A 21,774-nucleotide genomic window follows, 5' to 3' on the forward strand; every position below is an offset into this window, starting at 1 on the left:
GGTCAGGCAGGCTTGTGGCTGTAAGGAATGCACAGGGCCCACAGCTCCCCTCTGGGGAGGATTTAGAGATATTAAAAAAAGAGAGAGAGAAAGAGAGACAGAGAAAGACAACAAAACCCTTTCTCCTCCTCTGCTTATGTCTCAGTGCAGCTCTGTAGCTTGGCAAGCGCAGGTGCTGGAGTATTGCACAAAGGCCTGCAGTGAGCAAGGGGAGGGCAGCTGGGATGATTTCATCTTTTCCTTTATAGTGTCTAAAAGTCTGCAGCAAAGCAGCACGTTTCCTCTTGCTCCCTCTCCTCCTTATCCCCCCCTCCTGCCAGAGAGGCACCACTTGGGGGGAAAGGCCAAAGAACACATTGCTGTGCAGCTGTGCTGCGGTTATTCCACACTCACAAGAAACGAAGGAATGTCTGGCAAAGTGGAACCATCTGGCTATGGCTGTTCAGTGCAGGAGACAAAGGAGAAAGAGGAACACCACGGAGAAGGGCTGGGTGGAGAACATGACCTTGGTCACAGCAGCCGACTTCGGGAAGAGACGCTCTCAGGTGTAGCAGCCATTTGAGGCGAGAAAGGTGGAAAAAGCTGAGACAAAAAACAGTCGCAGTGTGAAAACCAAACACTTGCATTGCTCTGTGGATAGTTTAAGTGCCTCTTAGTAGTGCTCGTGGTGTGGCTAATGGGTGCTGGTGCCCAAATGAAGGCCTGAGTGCCTTCCCTCTGTCACACTGCTGCCGGCGGGGGGCTGGGGTAGGAAACATAGCTGAGGAACCAACTGGATGAGAGGAATGGCTTTGTGACACACTGTAAGGCGCTGGGGAGATGCTGCGTCCTGGCAGTTGTGCACAGAGCTGTGAGGTAGGTGGGAACGGAGGCACCCTGAACTCCAGTGAAGGGAAAGCAGAAAGGCCGGGGGAAAACAAACCAACAAACAAACAAAACAAGCAGAGAAGAAAAAAAAAAAAAAAAAAAAAAAGCCGGGAAAGGGCAACCAGAAGGTGCACGAGAAAGAAAAAAAGGGCTGAGGGGGTGAGGCCGCGGGACGAGCGCGAGGCCCTTCAGCACCCTCAGGAGGCCGTGGCGGGAAACGCCTCAACGCAACGTTGGGCGGGAAGGCATCGCGCACGCGCACATCTACGGCGGAGGGATGGAAAGGGGGAGAGCGCCCGGCGTTCGAAAAATGCCCGCGGCTCCTCATTGGCTGGCGGCTCCGGTAGGCCCCGCCCACCGCCCACCGCGGCCCCGCCCCCTCCGCCCCGCCCCCTCCCCTTTGCCCCTGCCCCCCCCCGCCCCTCCCCCGCCGGTTCCCCCGCCGCCGCCATTAGAGGGCCGCTTTGTGTCCGCCGGGCCCGCTGGTGAGTGAGGGCCGACCCCGCCCGGCGCCGCACGGCGGGAGGGGGGGCGGCCCACTCGGCCGCGGGGCGCGGAGGCGGCCCGCCGGAACCGCCCTCGGCTCCGCGCCGTGTCGCGATAGGCCTCGCGGCGGGGGGGTGTCGTGGCGCGGCCCGGCGTCCGCGCAGGCCTCGGCTGGGCCCCGGGCGCCGCCCGTTCGCTTTCCCCGCCGTTCCGTTTGTTTTCCTTCGCTCAGTCGCCGCCCGAAGGGAGCCGCTGGTCCCGGCGCCGCTGCGGGCCGTGCTTTGCCCTCGGCAGGCCGAGCTTGGTGTCCCTGACCGGAGCGCGGCCGGTGCGGGGCGAGGCGGCTCCCCTGGCTCCCCTGGCTCCCCTCGCTGCTTCCCCGCGGCCCTCCGCCAGCCCTCTACGCCCGTTTTGCGGCCGTTCCCGCAGTCGCGGTGCGTGCTGGAGGACGGGGCTGGTTGGCGCCGGGTGCATTCGCTCCGTTTGCGGGCTGACAGCTGGGTCTGCCCGGTATTTCGGCAGTCCCTGTCGGCCGCCGAGGGATCTCTGAGTTAATGAGCCCTTATCGGGTCTTGGCCGCTCGCTGGTCGTTCGGGCGCGTGGTTTCTTTTGTTTGTTTTTACTGTAAATAGTACTTTTAGCGTCTTTAAAGAACGCTTGGCTAGCAGCGGTTCTGATGGAGCTTCGGAGCTTCGGAAGTTCTGTTGTTAAACCGTGTGTGCAGGAAGTGAGAGCAGGGGGAACTGCTGCTCTTCCCTCAGCTTGTACTGCTGGAGTTATTTTTCTCTCCAGTATACATATGTATACGTTTATGTATGAAGTTATATTAAGTTCTTTATGGAGAGGGTGGTGAGGTGCTGGAACAGCTGCCCAGAGAGGCTGTGGATGCCCCGTCCATCCCTGGAGGCATTCAAGGCCAGGTTGGATGGGGCCCTGTGCAGCCTGGTCTGCTGGTTGGTGACCTGCACATAGCAGGGGTTTGAAACTGGATGATCATTGTGGTCCTTTTCAACCCAGGCTTTTCTGTGATTCTATTTTGACTTCCTTTGGAGGGAACATGAGGGGTTTTACACTGGTGGGCTCTAATATGAGATGTGAGTAGATTTTATGGAGCACGAGGAATTTGTAGCTTTCCTCAGGTTGTGCTGATGCCATGTAATGAGAGGTAGCTGAATAAGTCGTAGCTCGGGAGGGTTTGTATGGTGGTGTTAAATGTAGACTGTGTAAGCGTGGAGGATGTTGCCTGTAAAAGGTTTTTATCCTGGTGTGTAATTTTACAGCCTGAACTTTCTTTTGGTTGTCAATGGTTTGTCAACACTCACAATGTTGGATCCTGGAATTAAGAAGTTTTGTCATCTTAGATGCAACTCAGCAGCAGCTTTCATGCTGAAATAGCTGTAAATTTGTGAGCTACACCTGCTGTGAACTGAAAGCTGATCCTTGCATGCTCTGATGTAGGCTGCTTCGCTCTTTGATTGCCTCTCTCAGCAGGAATGCATGGAGAATCCAGATTGTGGACCCCCAATTTTTTTTTTTTTTAAATGTTGCCTCGCCACAGTCCTGAGCATCAGTGCAGTGAGGGGTTGTTTTCATGCAGCTGTGCAGGCAGGAACTCTGCTTTGTATTAATCTTGTAGCTGGAATTTTTCAAGTTTTCAGGTATGATAGTAGCATTAACTGAAGTCTCCCAGTGTCTGCGTGTGTTTGGACGTGATGAATTTCTGCTGGATTTAAGGAAGGAAGATAATCAAGGCTGGGGAAGCGATCTTCTCTTCTTGTCTGTACAGGTCAAGGATGGTTGGAGAAAATCTGAAACTTGGTTTGTTTTATACTGAGTTGGTGTTGGTGGTGGTGGAGAATAGCAGAGGTGAGGCATGGCTCTTTCCTTTTATTTTAATAAACACCTGTTGAAACTGAGCTGGCTCTGAGTTGCTGTGTATCCTGGAGGGAGAGGTGGTGAGCTCGGTCCCAGGTAGGCAGGCAGAGCATCAATCTCACTACAGGAATGTGCTGCTTTTTGCAATGGAAGCAGCACCTGTGCATGCGGAATGTCAGCGTTTAATCTTTGTGTTGCTGTATAGAGCTCAACAGAATAAGCCAGGTACAAGTCAGCTTCTGTTTAGAGGTGTTGGGGTCTGTGGGCTCAATTCAGTACCCTGAAATGAAAACATCCCCTCAGACTTAAAACAAACAAAAACTCTTGCCATTGGATGTCTGTGTGTAGAAATGCATATGCTTAGGTGCTAGAAAGGCAGAAGGCTTTCTCTGTGCTCCCTCAAACCCTAACGTGTTTGGGATTTTAACATTAGAGGGAAGGAGTCGATGGAAATAAAAGCTGTAACACCAGTCAAGCCAAACAGTTCCTTGCCTGCCAAGTGGTGAGCTATTGGATCTTTGCATGGGACCAGTGCTCTTCTTTAATTGAAACAAGACAGTTTATCATGCTGCTAGCAGCGTGGGGCTCGGATGACCTGTAACAGATCCCTGGGATCTCCCACAGGAGAGCTGTGAGCAGAGCCCCTGTAGCTTAGCTGGGCAGCGTGTTTAAGTAGGACGCCTCCCAGCAAATGGAGCCGGCGTGCGACTGCAAGGAGCAGCAGCTGCTTCTGGATGGGGCAGAGCATGCAGAGCTCCGGTGGCACGGCGTGCTGAAGGGCTGATGGGGAACAGGAGTGAATTTCCAAGCAGGTTGCCAGATAAGGATTAGAAGCAGGACTAACTCGTATTCTGCATGCAGTCAGATATTTTATTTCTCTGCACATTTTTGGGCTGCTCGACATGACTTGGGTTTGCTGGTTTGTTTTAATTGGAGCGGCAGGCTGCTCTCTGAGTTGCAAAAACAAAAGTGAGATCAGTAAACACTGGAACAGCAGTGTAAGGCAGGCTGAGAGAGACAACCAGCTGAGAACTTCTAGTGGAGCTGTTTTGTAAAGCAAGTTTCTATCAAAGGTGGTATATCCTATGGTGATGTAGATGCTGAAGGATTTGCAGTAGGGTGTCTTCCACCTGAGCTGGACTTCTAGGGAAGAGCTTTGAGAATTTCAGAGGGCCAGAAGTCTTGATGAAGTGGGCTGCCTTGCAGTTCAGAAGGTAACATTTCTGCATGTTTGCTTTGGATTTTCACTTGTGCTTTGCTGAAATAGTAACGTTTTCATGTGCTTTTTTTTTCCTACGGCTTCTGAGACATTTAAATGCTCAGTTGCTCAAGACAGCACCAGAAAAGTAGCAGATAACTGCATGCTAATCAGTAGCTTTGTTTTGAAATCCAGTTATTTTTCTTAATTAAGCTTCTTTGGAAATAAACAGTCCTTGCTTGCACTACTTGTAAGGTTGTCAACTTCACATCCTTCAGCAGCTTCAAATCTGCAAGAACGCCAGTGCGTTCATTCTGCCCATCTGACCTGGTTTCCAGGCACACCTTGCTCAGGTATTCCACGCTACTGCCTTGTGCCTATGAGTGTCAGCTGCCGCGTGCATGCTGTGTCACAGTAAGGGGACACCCTTTCCAGCACAGGGTTGGATGTGCTTTCTCGTTCCTCTGTGGCATATTTGCTTTCAGAACACCTGGCCTGGGTACCCAGCCAGGAGACAGTGCCCCGCTCAGCTTGCCACGTTCCAGACCTGATTTTATCCCAAAACATTTTCCCTTGACTGATCGCGGTCTGAGATAAGCTGGAAAACCTTACGGCCAGCAGCAATTGGAGGAGTCAGTCGGGCTGTGCCTTGGGTTAACTTGAGTGAAGTTCCTGTTAAGTGGTGAGGGAAATCCACTCTTGAAATACTGTCTAAAATGCATGTGTCTCACCTAACACCTCTGGTTTTGTAGTGGTATTTTATGCTTTTTTGTTCTCTTAACAGCTTGCTGATGGATTAGGAAGAAATTGGTGCAGGGATATTTTTCTGATTGGTTCATGGAAAACCTGCTTGCAACTTTGCCTGGATTTTTCATTCCTTGAGCTGAGACTGAATGCAATCCATCATTTCAGCTAGTCCAGGAATTCAGAAAGTTGTTTGGCCTCTTCCTGCTTCCAGTTCTCAGTCTGGCATTTGTACAACTGTGAAACATGCACCATACTTTCCAGTTCTTTAAAAGCGGTGCTTGGGACACTTCCCAAGATGCCACAGTATCCAATGTGTGAGGCTGGGGCGTTGGATGCAACTCCTGTTCTGTCTGTCTTAGAAAAAACCGTTTGATTCCCATCTGAAACCTGGTGGAATTCTTCATTCTGTCCTCTTTCTGCCGGTGAGGAAGGAAAGTCCTACAGAATAAAGAACTGCTGGGTTCATATGTTCAAGCTGGCTGTTAGTTTTCCTTTCTCTGTTCTGACATTTCATCAGAAGGCTCCGTTCATCTCATTTATTTTGTCTTTGGAACACAGTGTGCTTTGCTTTCTCAGTGCCACACGTGTGTGCGGTCAGCATTCAAGTTTACTAACGTATCAGTTTTAATCAGTAATTGATTGATTATTTGGGGAAAGCAGTTTGCTGCTTGTTGGTTGTTCGCCCTTGCAAAGCCTTCTGCCTTAATTAACACACCTTTCCCTCTGCTCTTCTTTCCCTGCTGTGGTTCTGAACGTGCGCTGCAGCCGTAGCTGAGGGGTGACAGCAGTGCTGTCTGCGGATGAGCTGGGAGCTGGGTGCCTGGGACAGCAACTGGCATGGAGAGAATCCCTCTGGTCCATGGGGAGCCCTGCTGCTGGGCGAAGGAAACTGAGAGAATTAGTGGTTGGGAGTGTTGGGCTGTTTGTCCATTAAGAGGGGCATGCTGATCTACCAGACCAGGGAGAGCGGGTGCAGCCCTGGTTTGCTACAAGTGAGGTGTTGCTTTTGAGGCTTTTAAAGGGGGTGGTGAAAAGAGGAGAAGTGGGTGACAAAGTGAGGCCTGGCGTTGGCAGCATGTGGGGGAGCGTCCCTCCTCCAGAGGGGCTGAGGCAGGTGCACGGGCAGCAGTGAGAGGCTGTGATAGCATGGTAGGATGGCAGCAAAGGGGGAGAGAGGCTTGATCAGCATAGTTGGTGCCCACGACTGCTCATGTTTGGAAGAGAGTCTTGCAAAGCTGTAACTTTTTTTGTCAAAGGTTTTGATGGTTGTTTTCTCACACAAGGATTCGTGCGTTTCTTTATGTTGCATGGGGTTTAATCTGGGAGGGTCTCTGTTTTATTTTCTGCCTAGCAGGTTAGATGGTTTTGGTCCTTAGGCTAACAGAAGCTGTGTCAGTGTATCAGGGCATTTCCCTGAAGGGGATGGCTTGTTAGTTTAGTTTCTTCATTGCTTGGCTTTGAGCATGGTGCAATGACTGCTCTTTGTTAATGCTTCTGTTAATTTAATTAATTCTGTTAAATAGCACCATTATTCATTCAGATATGTGTAATGGAGCAGCTGCAGGTCCGGCTCCTACTCCTGCCATTTCTGCTATGCCCATAGCACTCAAATTTGTGTACATGCCTCAGCATCTCTGCTGAGTGCCCGTGTTGCTTGTCAGTTACGCTAGCCATGAGCTGTAAGCCGTGTGTTCTTTTCAGTCTGTAGTTTGTTCGATACGCGCACGTAGATGTTTCCGTTTTGTTAATTTTCACACCACATCTTTTCTGTACTTTAGGTTGACTCCTCACTGCACTGTGAAAGCCGTTAGGAAAAAGTCCTTGGGGTTAAAACCTGGGGCTCCACAGTGTTACGTGCACTTGGGGCTAGAAATAATTTTAAATGGCGACTGATCTGTCTGAAGCTGAACCCGTGCATCATAAGGCGCTTCCACTCTTAACGGGAACTCAGCTGATCCACACGGACAAGTTAAGTGAGGTAGGGGCTGACCCATTCTCCAGGCTTGCCCTTGGATCAGTCATTGACTTCCACTCCTGCTGAAGATTTCTTCGTACTCTTTCTCTCCTGGTTCTAGGGAACTCCATTGGGAGCCCAGTAAACCCTCTAGGTGCTGTCTTTCCCCTTCCCTGCTTCCCCTGAGATGCTGCAGTTGTCAAAATCCCCAAATGCTCATCTCATTTAATGTGGAATGAAATGTTATTTATTTCCTAACTATGAAATGCAAAACTGCCCTCTCCTGGTCTACTTCAAAGGTGCTGGGCTGGATATTACTGTCTTGAAAATTCTGGAAAATATGATTGTAACTAGAATAGTTCTACGTATGCCGCTCTGATTTACTTGAATCCCAACTCAAAAGCTTTCTGAGTCTTCCCAGCATCTGTACTGACTCACCAATGCTTTTTGTAGAAAGCTGAAGAGGACACGATGCCGATCCGCCGCTCCGTGAATTCTTCTTCTCGAGAAACTCCCCCCAAAAGCAAACCTGCTGAGGGTGGCGAAGAGGTGAAAGCAGGTACTGTAACAACTCTGCTGGGTTGTTGTAGCCAGCCACGGTGTTGTATCCAATCATGGGCTTGGATACCGAAGTTGCCAAAAAAATATCTTAAGGCTGTGGTTAAAATCCTAATGCTTGCCTTATTTTTACAGGCTGTTCTTGGCCTGCTGGGAATATTGTACAGCTTTCAGTGGGAAATAGTTTGGTTTGTGCTTTGTACACTGTGGCAAAGCCTTGACACTCCTAATATGAAAATATAGCCAGATATTATCTCTTCTAGGCTTGCACGTTCTTCTGGATAAAGGTAGAAATTGGGAACTTTCAGTAGTGATAAGAAAATGCCTTGGAATCGGAAGGAGGAATTAATGGATGGAAAACACAAGTGTTTAATTATTTTACCACACCACATAATGAAGACTGGTATTAATTAATGTGCCTGACCCAGCAGCTTCACCTTGCTTTCTCAGGATGTGTCGTTTCAGTATGATTTTCATTACGTCTCAGTGAGTTTGTTCTCACTGGTGGATGACTGTGTATGTCACCTAGGAAAATAACTATTAATATGCATTTAAATTTTAATCACAGTGCTTTCATGGGAGGAAAGTCATGTGCAGGAATGGAGCAGCAGTGCTTAAGCTTCTCCTTGAAGACAGAAAACTGGTGTGGCACATCAAGGCATGACAGCAATCACTTTAGCCTAGCAGTGGGTAGCAGCAGTTTATATTTGGTCAGGTTGTGGTTGAACTTGATGGTCCCGAAGGTCTTTTCCAATCTGAGCAATTCTGTGACTGTAATTCTGTTTGCATGTTATCCATTAGGCAGGCTGGTCCCTTCAGGCCTGCTCTTGGCTAGATGTGCTCGAGTTAATGTGCTTGGTAAGTTGGTTTCTGACTGGATTTGATTTTGCTGATACATGTGCAGCCTAAAGCTTTGCCAGATCTGGACAGATGTGATTGAAGTTAAAATACTTCAGTTGCCACAGCATGCAGTGCTGAAAAAGCAGTATTTAAAGATGTGTTTGGCGTAAACAAAGCTGCTTATGCTTAACTTCAGTAATCTCTTCTAGAATTGTGTGGTTTTGCACCTTTTTTAGTTAAAATGCATAAAACTTAACCTAGGGGAAAACCTGCTGTTTCCATGATAGTAATTTTGTTTTTTCTTCTTCCTCCCTTCCTGACTCCTAGGCATTGTGATGGGCAGTGATTGTGATTGCAACAGTAACTTCAGGAGTTAAGAGAAGGGTGGGGAGTTAGCTCTTGTGAAAATACTGTGTGATGTGTGATTCTGGCATTTGATGATTCACTGCACCATACTGAAGCTCTTTCAGTACCTATGTTCACTTTCTTACTTAAATTCAAATCATCCCTTAAAATTAGAGTAAAGAAACAGGTTGGAAATAATTTTCAGGGTTTGTTAGTACGTTTTGTTTTTTTTTTTTTTTAAATCCTCCACCTTCACTAAGAGCAGGGGCCAGTTTTGAATAGTAAGCTGATGCATCTTTACATCTTCCAGATGCAGAAGCCACTTCTGAGGAATCTGCTTCTGCTGGAGAAGAACAAGAGAATGAAACCCTGCCTGCTGCTGCACCTAGTGAAGCAGAACAGCCAAAGGAACCTGAGAATGAAGAGAAGGGGGAAACCAAGTCCTCAGAAGAAACCAAAAAGGAGTAAGGCTTGCTTAGTGCTGAACTTAGGAGTTTGGGTAGGAGAAAGACTGGTTCTGTAGATGAAAAAGATTATGGGAGAGATGGAGAAAATAGGGTGTGTCCCTAAAAGAGGTGCCCGCTTTTCACAGGAAGAAGTATTTCCAGTGTTAAATGTTCTAGGCATATTTTTTTGTTGCTGTTGTGCTTGTTGGCTTGTTTTACATTCTGCCTTCTCAATACTGCTTTGCATTTTCCCAAGCGATAAAGATCAGTCTAAGGAAAAGGAGAAGAAGGTGAAGAAGACCATTCCTGCTTGGGCAACTCTTTCTGCTAGCCAGCTGGCTAGGGCACAGAAACAAACTCAGATGGCTGCCACTTCACGTCCGAAGATGGATGCCATTTTAACTGAGGCCATTAAGGTAAGTAGGAGTCAAGTGTTTTTCTGTTCGCCTGTCACAAAGCAGAAGCACGAACTACAGTTTATGGTTTCAGCTTTCTGGTGGTACAAGTGATACTGCTGCCGCTTAGCAGGAAACCTGACTGTGAGGCCTGTGTGCTTCTGTCTGGAAACCCATGGAGCTGACATGTGATGATGATGGAGGGGCTCTGGAGCTTTTCTTTGTTTTGAATTTGTTTTCCTCCCTGGGTTAAAATATTAGAAATGGCTCTGATGATGTAACCTGGTTGATTACTGGTGTCCTTTAATTTGATGCGTCTCCTAGCCATAGTTAACTTGGTTTACCTTGATTAGTCTGTCTATTTGATGCTTATCTTTTCCAGCATCTTACTGTAGTTAAGAGCAGATGGCAGTACTTTAAGCTAGCATTCTGAGTGGTGTTGGTTTTAGTTGGCTGTATGCTTCCTTCTGCTTGTAAGGAGAGACTTGTGCTGTTGTAGTCGCTCTGCAACTCTGCTGTCCTCACCTTGAGACTTGTTTCATGCAGATTGCCTTTCCCAGAGACCTGAGCTCCACTAGCTTTAATTACAAGATGGCCTTTTGAGCCCCTGAAGCATGCTGTCGTGCATCCAAATCTGTTAGACTGAGAGAAGCTATGCCATTTCTGGCAATATAGTACTGTTACCAGGGCAGGTAATGGAGTTCAGTGCTTTCTTATACTGTGCATAAGTAAACTTTATCCTGTACTATGCTTTCTGAAGCCATCTAGGTCTGGTAACTTGCTTAAACAGAGGGGGCTTTATCAAGTCACAGCTGGGATTTTCTATAGTATGTCAGCTCTCTAAAGTTTAAAACACAACTGTTTTGTCCCACTCTGATCCCTGGCTGGAGGACTCTAGTGGTACAGGCTGGCTGACATGACAGTTACTGTCTTCGAAGAGTCAAGATTATGGACTTCAAATTGGTGTTCGTTTGTTCTGCTAGTTTGCTAATGCCAGTCCTTTATCTCCTTCAAACAATCAACAACTTGTTCTGATTAATCTGTTAATGACTGTCTATCTGCCATCATTATAATGAATTACCAATGACTTGCTGGTTGGGCAGTGCTGGCTTGCCCAAATGTAACTATTTTTTGTAATAGCACCTAGTGTATATTCCATTGCTTTTAAGTGCTTCAGAATAGGAGAGCAGTTGACATGCTTGCTGTTCTGCTCTTGTTTGTCTGCTCTTCAGCCGCTCTGAAAGAGAAAGCCATGTATTTTCTTAGTCAAATTTTCTACTCCTGAGTCATTGTAGGAAAAGGTCATCCTGTGCTGGCCTGTATGCATCATCAGCTCATTCTCTCTTCTTCTGGTCCCGTAGCAAAGTGGTTTCAGTCCAGATATTCTTTACCAACTTTTGATCCTGTTGTAGGCGTGCTTTCAGAAGAGTGGCGCATCAGTTGTTGCGATACGTAAATACATCATCCACAAATACCCTTCCCTGGAGCTGGAGAGAAGAGGCTATCTTCTAAAGCAGGCCTTGAAAAGGGAGCTGGAGAGGGGGATCATCAGGCAGGTAAGGGTCACTCTGCAGAGCGGTGCTGCCGATGGTGCTACTGAGTCATGCAGGAATTTAGGAAACCATTAGCAGGCCTATGGGGAGATCGTGTTCTTCCTTTCGGAGGTTCTTCAATCTCTGCGTCCATTCGTTTAGACACTGATAGAATTTCTGCATGATTCTGCCAGTCACACGCAGTGCACTGTTGTTGTTTGTGCCCTGGGAGGTGGCTGTTCCATGGTGGGAAATTGCTGCTGTGTTGCTGTACGATGCATCTTCAACCTGAGTCTAGCAACATCCCTTCTGCAGTAGCGTGTTGCCTGCAGCTTACAGCTGTGATGCCGATGTTGGTAGGATCTCCTGGTCGGGGCAGGAGGGTATGTTTGTTATGTCCAGCCATGGCTTCTGGTGTACTGAAGTGGATTCAAATCCCACTTCTGCCCCTTGCAATTAATCACCAGGATGAGCATTCATTCAGAATCTGTTAAAAAGTGTTGCTTAGTCTCCTTCACAGTTATTATCCTCTGTTACTTTGCTAAAGGCTGACACAGGCTTTATTTTTAACTAGGTGAAAGGGAAGGGAGCTTCTGGAAGCTTTGTGGTGGTGTCTAATGCGGGAAAAACTGTTCAAAAAGCCAGAGACAGAAAGGTAAGGCGAAGTGCTTCAAACATGACTCTGAAACTTCTTATTTAATGCATCTTATGAAATGCAGCTTAGCGCCAACTCGAACAATTTCCTCCTCCTTGCTGTACCTTCCTCCCCCAGTACAGTAATTAAAACATCTCTATCACTGAAATCAGAATCAGAAAGCTAGTATGAGAAATTAAGTAGAATAATAAAAATCTTAGTTTTAAAATGTTTACATTAAACCCCTAGGCTTTGGTTCTGAGGCAGAAAACTGAATAACCCTGAAGTTCCTCTTCTGTCTTTACCTGGTAGAGAGAGATGCCTCTCAGGTATTGTAAGAGAACTTTCTGCAACTGCTGTTTCTGTTTTATCTGTTGCGTGGATAAATGGAAGACTTCAATCTTCAGCACTATCTGTCAGACAAATGTTTTCCATTAGCTGAGAGGACAGAGGGAAGAAGTAGTGAATGTCCTAAGGCTTCTGGAGGGGAGCTGCAGGAGTTGGGTGTGTATTGTTCAGAGGTACTGTCATGTCTGAGTCCTGGCACAATTAGTTGTGTTCCAGCACTGCTGTTCTTTGCTCCCTGCAGCACTGGATGTGTGACAAACATTTCTAATGCTGCAATTTCAAAATGTGTAGCTGGAGTTGCTGGCTTAGACAGGTGATCCTGGAGAGTTTTCTAGCACTTCGTGCTTACCTCTTGGCTGTGGGGCAGACCCCAGGGCCTAAACTTGGTGGTGATAGGGACACATTCGATACCAGGACACTAAGAAACTAATTAGGTGTAACTTCTTTTTAGATAGAACTGTGGGCTCCATGGCAAGTTTGAGTAAGGCACCTGATAACTATTAACACATCACTTTTCTTGTCTGCAGCATATTTGTGTATTTGTTTTTAGTCACTTTTTCCATGTCACAGCAAAACAAATGGATGGCTTTTGGTTTGGGTGAATTCTGCTGGCAGGTGAGCAGCACCCTCACCTGTTTGACCATTTGCAAAGCTCCTGTTCAGTATCAAAACTGTTAGACTTCAGCAGATTTCCTGGCTGTCTTCTTTACATAAAGCGAATCGTCCCCTCCTGATAGCAATAAAGCAATGGAGGAGAATTCAGGAGAAAAGCAAAACTCCATGCTGTCAGTTGTACAGAAGTGCTGTTTATTGTTGGGAAAATTGGACCTGTGTGAACAGGTCTTATCTTGATGGTTTTTGTTTTTTTGTCAGCATGAATCATTTTCACCTGACTCTGTCATTGAAAAGTAACAGAGAAAAAGCCTCTTAAAAAAATAAAGAGAAGGGAAGGGTTTACTTAAAAATAATAATGATAATTAAAAAAAAAAAACCAAAAAAAAAACCAAACAAACCAGGAAATAGATGTTGCTAAGTGCTCAGTATAATTATGTTTACTAGACTTTGCTAGACTCCCGTGAGAATTCCAACAGATTTGCTAGATTTTACTTAAACTGCTAAATTGTCTGAATTCCAAGAGCTGCCTTACAGAACTTGATTTTCCAGATCTGTGGCAGTGTCAGGAGCACTGCTTACCTGTGCACTGCTGGTTCAGAAGGAAGCAGCTCTAGGCCCCACTGATGCATGAAGGTGTATGTATTTCAGAAAAGCACTTCCGTTTCGACTCCAGAGCAACAGGTGAAGCTGGAAGACATCCTGCCACTGGCTTTCACCCGTCTTTGTGAGCCAAAAGAAGCTTCTTACAGCCTGATCAAGAAATACGTGTCTCAGTATTATCCCAAACTCAAAGTAGACATCAGGTGGGTGCAGGGGTCGGCTCTTGAAGCAGAGCATCCCTGAAATGCTGTCTTCCTCTGGCTTCGCCTCCCCCTGCAGTAATGCCATTCAGTATTGCATCGGGCGGCAGGCAGGTGGTGCTCTGCACCGTGCAGCCTGAAGGAAGGCTTGAGAAGAGCCGAGCCTCTTTGCTGCGTCCCTCCACGCGCCAGCTTTGTTCTCGATGCTGACATCAGCGGTGCTGTATGCATCTCTGCCCTTAGCAGGAACCAGAGATGGTTCATAGATGTGTGGATATGAAGGCCTGTCCTCAGGATTTTTTCCTGCGTGGTTTTGAGCGCTTTAACTGGCACACACTTAAAATAATCTGAGAGTTTGTATAAATGGAATGTATCAAGGGTCGGGAAGGAAGCTCACCTGGTAAAGCTCCGTGCATCGCCTCTTAGTGGGACTTGTGCTCAGCCCTTCGTTAGCTGTGAGCTGACTGATTCATTGCCCACCGAGTCCCATCAACAGACGTGTGTTTTGAAATGAATAAATCCTTCCAAATGAAGCTTGTTTGTTTCTGGATATGCAGTGACACCCAAAAAGCACTGCAGTAGAATTTCTGCTCATCTCATGTAACCAGCACTTGCTGACAGATCTCCATTTAAAATGTCTGTATGTAGGCAGATGCCTCCTGTAACTACAGCTTCTCTCACGTTCTCTGTAGAGAATTGTTTCTCTGTTTGTTTTTCACGCTGTCGGTGTGTGTCAGTAAAGCTTTATCCTCCTGTATTTCAGACCCCAGCTGTTGAAGAATGCCCTGCAGAGAGCAGTAGAAAAGGGCCAGCTAGAGCAGATCACAGGGAAAGGAGCATCTGGGACATTCCAGGTCAGAGCCGGAGTTCGTCTTCTTTTGTTGTCTGTAATAACCAGGAGCCTTGGATATAAGTTAACGTGCCCTCCCCACCCCAGCTTTATTGGGTGCCCCTTTCTTTAGCAGCCTGTCATGTTCAGCAGTTGTCAAACTATGAAGCAGTAGGACTCTTTCTCTTCTTGGTCTGAATTTGTGGAACCAGACCCCCTGCCTTCCTTGCTTAGCATGCTCTGCACACTGCTTCAGCTCTGAGTCATTAGCACAGTAGGGGAGATGGTGGGGTAAGCTTTCCATTGCTAATTGTAAGTGCAGTGGGTACCCCAGGTGTCTGCAGTGTTCTTCCTTGTGTCTCTGCCATATCTGTCTCTTGGGTACATCTGGTCTGTGGGATGGAGGAAGGTGTGATTTATTTCCTTTCCTGAGCAACAGGCCCTTAGATTGCCACAGACTTGCAGTGTGCTTTGGGACTGGGCAGTGTGTTACCAATGAAAAGCACTCCAGGCCAGCTGACTCAGTAGGCCTGTCCTACCGTTAAGGCTGGGAGAAAGCGTTCCTCTGCAGTGTTTTAATGTAAAACATATCTGTGCTAATGCAGGAGCGCCGACCCACCTGGTGCAGAGGAGCTTGTCCTGACCTGGTTTGGGAGAATTTTGTCTTGATGCTTTTCTCTTCCTCCTTGGAAAATAGCTGAAGAAGTCAGGGGAGAAGCCCCTGTTGGGTGGGACTCTGATGGAAGATGCCATCCTGTCTGCTATTGCGGCCATGAACGAACCGAAGACCTGCTCCACCACAGCACTGAAGAAGTATATCCTGGAAAACCACCCAGGGACCAACTCCAACTTCCAAGGTGAAGTCCCAGGACACTGGTTGGTTTGGTTTTTTTTCCCCAAACTCTGAAGGAGAGCCCAGCAGCTGCAGATGCTGGGGCAGATTTAAACTACTTGGTTGAGCTTGCTAGGGAACAGAGAGCTGCTCTTTGTGCAGAGATGCTAAGTGTTTTTAATTCCTGTAAGTTCTTTCCAAATCTGACTACTTTCTGAGATGTAATGCGTGTTTCTCTTGTCTGTGACACTTTCCTGGGAGGGGAGAGCTGTATTTCAACTACTTTTTTGTTCTCGAACTGCCAACAGTATTTTTCTCTGTATTGAAAAGCTGCAGCTTGACGTAAACACAGTTCCTGCTTGCTTTTTATGTAGAGAAGTTTCACAATGTAACTCTCGAAAAAAAACGAGAATAAAAACCTGTAAACATCCCTCTTAGTGTTTTGTTTGAGGACCTCCTCTGGCTCTCATTTTGAAAAGTCAAGAGTGAGGAGGGAAGAGACGAATCCAGTTGTGTTTGGAATAATATTTGGCATATCTTCATTCCCAGTAGTAACAGTAGTGTATATTTTGATTGTTGTGTGAACAGAAGCAATAATAACAGTAGATTTTTCTCCTGTCTTCCTTGGTTTTTTTTTTTTTGTTTTGTTTTTTTGTTTTTTGGTCTGAGCCCTTAAGCAGTTGTTTAATGTAGGCTGAAGGTCATTTAAAGCAGTGTGAGCTTGCCACAGTTTCTAGTAGTATCAGACCTAAAGGTAGATAATCTTGCTGCCATGGCTTTGTGATGCTGGAGCAATTCCTCTAGAGCTGAGGCCAGAGAGGAGGTTGCTGATGTTACAGTCATCACCTGGAGCTGAAGCTCAGCATCCACACTCTTAGGCAGGGTTGAACAAAGTGTGGAGGAGTGCAGCCTCCCTCCCAGCAGTTCAGGCTGAAGAAGTTGCCTGTGGCCTTTTGCCAGTGAGAGGTGGATGCCAAGTTTCACTTGTTAATCTTGGGGTAGGGAAGAGAGTTTCCAGGCTTGCTTGTTTGTCTTCAGGACCGCTGGAAGCTGTCATGGCCTTAGAGGCCCATGTTCAGCTGGTCTCAAGTGCTTGTCAGTCTTGCAAGTCAGATAAGGAAATCTCAACTAGCAATGTGTTGTTGTCTTTCTCCTTCCATTACTTAAAATTAGTTTTACTGATCTCTGCTCTGTTTTTAGGAGCAACCAGAGGAGGATCTGGCAGGCAGGTGCATGCTATGCAGCCAGTGCTCCACATCATGTTACGTGGAGCTCAATCAGTTATGGATCTTGGATGAGATCACACTGTGTGTGTGTGGCATCTGGGGCATCAGGCCCAGACAGCACGGCTTCATGAAAGGCAGGTTGTGCTTAACCAACCTCATCTCCTTCTTTGTCTGGGTGACCAGACTGGTAGATGAGGGAAAGGCTGTTGATGCTGAAGTCTAGGTAGACTACAAAGCCTTTGGCACGGTGTCTCACAGGATTCTCCTGGGGAGACTGCCTGCCCATGGCCTGGACAGGTTTGGGTAAGGAACTGGCTGAGGGCCGTGCCCACAGGTTGTGGTAATGGAGTGGAGTCCAGCTGGCAACCTGCTTCAAGTGGTGTCCCCCAGGGCTCGGAACTGGGACCCTTCTTGTTTAATATCTTTATTGATGACCTGGATGAGGGCCAAGTTGAAGGAGGAAAGATTTAGGTTGGATGTTAGGGGGAAGTTCTTCACAAGGAGAGCGGTTAGGCCCTGGAACGGGCTGCCCAGGGAGGTTGTGGATGCCCCGTCCTTGGACGTGTTCAAGGCCAGGTTGGATGGGGTCCTGGGCAACCTGATCTGAATGTGTGTGTTTGGTGGCCCTGCTGGGCAGGGGGGTTGGAACTGCATGATCCTTGAGGTCCCTTCCAACCCGGGTGATTCTGTGATTCTGTGATTCTGAGGGCATTGAATGCACCCTCAGTAAGTTTGCAGATGACACCAAGTTGGGAGGTGGTGTTGATCTGCCTGAGGGCAGGGAGGCCCTGCAGAGGGATCTGGATAAGCTGGATGGCTGGGCTGAGGTGAATGGGATGAGGCTCAACAGGGCCAAGTGTCGGGTGCTGGACTTCGGCTACAACAACCCCATGCAGCGCTGCAGGCTTGGGGATGAAGGGGGAAGACTGAAGACGAAGGGGGTGTTGGCTGATGCTCAGCTGAACATGAGCCAGCAGTGGGGCCAGGAGGGTCAACTGCATCCTGCATTAGAAATGGTGTGGCCAGCAGGAGAGGGAGGTCACCATCCCCTGTACTCAGCACTGGTGAGGCTGCACCTCAAGTGCTGTGTTCAGTTTTGGGTACAAGAAAGATATTGAGGCCCTGGAGCGTGTCCAGAGGAGGGCAGCGAAACTGGTGAGGGGTCTGGAGCATGAGTTTTATGAACAGTGGCTGAGGGAGCTGGGATTGTTCAGTGTAGAGAAGAGGAGGCTCAGGGGAGGCCTCACTGCACTCTACAGATTCCTGAAGGGAGGTTGTGATGAGGAGGGGCCTCTTCTCCCAGGCCGAGAAACAAACAGGACCCAAGGAAATGGCCCCAAGTTGTAGCAGAGGAGGTTTAGGTTAGACGTAAGGAAGAACTTTTTCTCTCAGTGGTCAGGCAAGGAGTGGCTGCCCAGGGAGGTGGTGCAGTCGCCATCCCTGGCAGTGCTCAAGAGGCGCCTGGATGAGGAGCTGTGAGATGTGGGTTAGTGCTTGTGGTGGCAGTGCTGATGGGACTGTTGGACTCGATCTTGCAGGTCCTTTCCAACCCTGTGATTCTAGGATTCTGTGATTCTTCCCTCACACTTATAACTCCAGTCAGATCCTTCACATGCTGCTATTGATCTTCGGTGCCCCGGGTAGGAATAGTTTGTGTTGCTCCTGTTTATGAAACAGAGTTATTTTATTAGCTTATTTTAACAGACACTTTGGAGAACGTTCTCAGAGGAGCTGAGACTTGAGTTTGTTGGGCAGAAGTAGTTAAGCACTGCTATCGAATGCATTCTGAAAGAATGATGCCCTAATCGTGACGTCAAAAACCTGCGCTGTTCTTGACTTCTTCCTTCAGTGAATTTAAAGCCTCACTTGCCAAATGTTCATGAGCCAACACTTGAATCCTATCAATTGTTTGAATCTTTGAGAAAATTAATTATGAAGTGATTATTATGTCGTATTGAAAGGGGAAGCTTTGAAGTTCAGTGTTCTTGCTGGGTGCTTCACGAAGCAGCAGATCATTGGTGAGTGTAGGAAGAAGCATGCAGTGATGTCCTCATGAGTTTCAGCTCTGGTGCAGTTTCACTTCCCTTCAGGTATCCTGGGAAAGAAGATTTCATACTGGCTCCCTGTCTCTTATTTCAGAAGGCGCTGCAAGAGCAGTAAGATCAGACCAGTGGGCTAAGATAGTAATGCAGCCTTTCTCTGATTTTTTTATTTTTATTTTTTTATTTTATTTTTAATTTTTATTTTTTCCCTACAGTGCATCTACTGAAGAGAACCCTGCAGAGATGTGAGAAGAACGGCTGGTTGGAGCAGATTTCTGGAAAGGGCTTCAGTGGAACCTTTCAGCTTTGCTTCCCTTATTACCCTAGGTAAAGGGCTTGGCTGTGAAATGATGTCAAAGATGGGTCAGCCAGAGAGCATTGCTGAAGTTCGTAGGCCAACCTCCTGCTTATAGGGAAGTCTTTGGAGGGTTTAATAACTGAAAAACCACAGCATTGTCACCTGTCTTGCTTTAGGTGATGACATTACTTGGTGTCTGACTGTGAGTGGACATAAAGCTGATTTCATTAGAAGGGAGACTTAAGGGCAGTGAAAATACTAGGCTAAATGCTCTCACGTGCTCTGTCATGATGGTTCTGTGCTTTGTTTTTTTCCAAGATAGTAGCTATTGAAGTGTTCCCATGCTAAAACAAATTTGCGTGAGCAGGTGGAGAGTGTTGTGTTTAATGCAGGGGTGCTGATAACGAGAGGGCCTGGTCTTTTCGTGGTGCTGATGTGGAGGAGAGGTGGGAGGAGGGAAGCTGGCCTAGGTTGGCCACCATGAGACTGAAAGCAGCCTTTTCTCTGCTGCTGTGAGTGTATGTTGTGCTGGGCCGCAGGGAGTCCCGGGATGGTGACTTCGTGTCCCACTAAGAGCCGCATGGCAACGCAGTAATTAATGCTTCTGCTTACCACCTTCTTCTGTCGTGTATGTGTGAAGTCCTCAGTAGCTCTGGCCTGCATTCAGAGCACTGGAGTCTGATCTTGTTCTTCCATTGTTTGCACAGAAGGAGCAATTAGGGTTGGCCAAGGCCTTAGAAGTAAGTTGTGCTCTGACAAGAATTCTCTTGTAGCCCAGATGTGCTCTACCCAGAGAAGCAGCAGGATGAGGACTCTGAAGAATCTGATGAGGAGGAAGAGGAGGAATCTGAGGAGGAAGAAGAATCTGAAGATGAGGAGTCTGAGGAGGAAGAGCCACCACCAAAGAAGAGGTATGGTAGCAAAAGAGAGAAATGGGCTCCTTTGGATGAATTAGAAGTGACAGTTGGAGCTGTAGAGTGTTTTGCTGTGGCTGCTGACCCACAAGCTGCCACTCAGGAGATATTAGGAACTTTATTTTCCAGTAGTTTTCTGAACTCCTGGGGGAGCTGTTAGGATCAGGACTTCTCCAGGATGTGTCTGCAGAAGCAATGCTCTGCTCCACAGATGATAATCTGTCACTCCATAGCTGGAATTCCTCTAGATGAGAGAAATACTTGTTCTCTGCGGTGCCTTTAATCTCCTTGTGCCTTTTGTGCTCTACAAAAGAGCGGCGCTCCGTGTGGCCCTGCTTGGACTTTTGTTTCCTCAGGAAAACTTTTTCCTACGGTATCGTCTGCAGTTGTGTAGCCGGACAGGAAACCTGTCTCACTCAGAATGTGGGTTTAAGATGAGTGTTTGAATAATAATAAAATCACTGTCAGAGAGGCAGAGAGAATCCTCAGCTCGCTGGATTGTTCTGGCAATCGACTTAGGCATGTAAACAGACCAATAATGGCAAGCAGTCTCACAGAGGAGCCAGTGCTCTGCCACTGAGATCTTGGGGGATGGAGAAGCGCGTGGCGCGGCAAGGTCCACCGCAGGGCTCCTTGCTCTGTGGGATTTGGCTGATGAAATGTGCTGCTGCATGAAGGAACATCCGTGGTAAAGAGCAGAGATGCCAAGATCTGTTTCATTTATGTAAATTGATGACAGCAGCTCTGCTCTGAGTCGCGTTTGCGCCTCTGCTGAGGTCTTGTGCCGCCTTTCTGACAGGATTCAGAAGAGACCTCCTCCAAAGTCACGGAGCAGGGCTCCTCCGATGAAGCGAAGAGAATCCAAGCCCAAGCCCAGAAAGACCCCTGCAGCCCGCCGGGGGAAAGCGAAGCCCCCACCCAAGGTGAAAACCCCTGCAAAGAAAGCCAAACCAGCAGCCCCTGTCATCAAGAAACCCTCTGGTGGCAGCTCTTCCAAGAAACCAGCAGCTGGCGGGAGGAAGGAGGTGAAACCTTCTGCCAAGGGCAAATCTGCCATGAGGAAATCTCTCCGGGCAAAAAAGTAAATATTTCCACTGTCAGGGGATCCCACGATCAAATCCACAATCTTGTTTTATAAAGTCAACGTGCATTTGTATTTTAGTTCTGATGCTTAAACACTTTTTTTTTTTTTTTTTTTTCTTCTTGAATGATGGGGGAAAAAGCTGAAAACTAAATCAAACAACCTAAGCATTTGTTAGATCTCAGTGCTGTGCCTTGTGCCTACCCCTCCCCTGGAACAAGTCATCTTTAGTTTCTACAATAATCTTAAGACTTTTCTAGGACCTGTAATCTGTACATTTTATGGTGTTTTTCTTGGGTTTGAGGGGAGGGCAGCGTTTAAAAATTCTTCAAAGAAGTTATTTGTATTTCCAGGCAGCAGGAACATGGTGATTGGGGGAAGTATGGTTCTTAATTGAGAAGGTACGACGGCACTGGAGTCCTCCTTAGATCCCCTGCATGATGAGGTCCTTCCTGCTTCTGTGAAGGAGCAGTGTATCTATACAGCACTTGCACTGAGCCCTGGAGGTGCTCCTTTTGCTCAGCTGTGATGCTGGCAGGTCGAGGGGGGTGTGTGGCTTTTTCAGTAAGTGGGAGAGTGGGTCCAGGTCTTCAGTCAGCAGAGGCTGCCGCGTTACCGAGCGTCTGACACCAGAGGGGCTCTGGAAGGGGTGGTTCTTGGGCGGGTGATTTGAATTAGTGTTTCCATGCTACTTCTGTTACCTTGAAACCAAAATATATAAAATTCTTCTTGAATCCAACTTTCAAATGTTTTTAAGAGATGAAGAGCCTAAGTTTTGTCACTTCTTGTTTACCCTTTTTTAAAAAGAAAAGTTGGAAAGCTATACAGTTGCTAATGTAGAGATGTTGATAAGTGAAGAACATGCAGTTTGCTAAAATAAAATGAAACTAGATTCCGGGCCTGCTCTGTGTG

At 47.4% G+C, this 21,774-nt stretch overlaps 1 protein-coding gene across 3 annotated transcripts; it reads left to right on the plus strand.

Moving 5' to 3' along the window:
• The first annotated feature begins 1,280 nt into the window (after window positions 1–1,280).
• Window positions 1,281–21,754, plus strand: HP1BP3 (heterochromatin protein 1 binding protein 3). Of its 3 annotated transcripts, XM_052691734.1 has the most exons (14): window positions 1,281–1,352; window positions 6,952–7,151; window positions 7,581–7,686; window positions 9,181–9,334; window positions 9,573–9,732; window positions 11,124–11,267; window positions 11,818–11,898; window positions 13,489–13,643; window positions 14,404–14,494; window positions 15,167–15,326; window positions 18,785–18,896; window positions 19,641–19,778; window positions 20,581–20,862; window positions 21,216–21,754. In XM_052691734.1, exons 2-14 carry the CDS (start codon window positions 7,056–7,058, stop codon window positions 21,253–21,255), a joined length of 1,719 nt encoding a protein of 572 aa, XP_052547694.1. In that variant the 5' UTR covers window positions 1,281–1,352; window positions 6,952–7,055; the 3' UTR covers window positions 21,256–21,754. The 3 variants fall into 3 exon arrangements, with proteins under 3 accessions (XP_052547694.1, XP_052547695.1, XP_052547696.1); XM_052691735.1 differs by lacking the exon at window positions 6,952–7,151 and having other exon boundaries at window positions 1,282–1,352; XM_052691736.1 differs by lacking the exons at window positions 1,281–1,352; window positions 18,785–18,896; window positions 19,641–19,778; window positions 20,581–20,862; window positions 21,216–21,754 and having other exon boundaries at window positions 15,075–15,196.
• Window positions 21,755–21,774: the final 20 nt, after the last annotated feature.

The sequence above is a fragment of the Tympanuchus pallidicinctus genome, unplaced genomic scaffold, assembly GCF_026119805.1.
Source record: "Tympanuchus pallidicinctus isolate F22 unplaced genomic scaffold, pur_lepc_1.0 scaffold29, whole genome shotgun sequence".
Taxonomy (NCBI): Eukaryota; Metazoa; Chordata; class Aves; order Galliformes; family Phasianidae; genus Tympanuchus; species Tympanuchus pallidicinctus.

Bases quoted from the DNA above. Each gene is read 5' to 3' on its own strand.
- HP1BP3 (XM_052691734.1), top strand. From the start codon at position 7,056: ATGGCGACTGATCTGTCTGAAGCTGAACCCGTGCATCATAAGGCGCTT. The intron at 9,335-9,572 runs GTAAGGCTTGCT...CATTTTCCCAAG, and splicing joins TCAGAAGAAACCAAAAAGGA to CGATAAAGATCAGTCTAAGG. The intron at 14,495-15,166 runs GTCAGAGCCGGA...CTTGGAAAATAG, and splicing joins GAGCATCTGGGACATTCCAG to CTGAAGAAGTCAGGGGAGAA.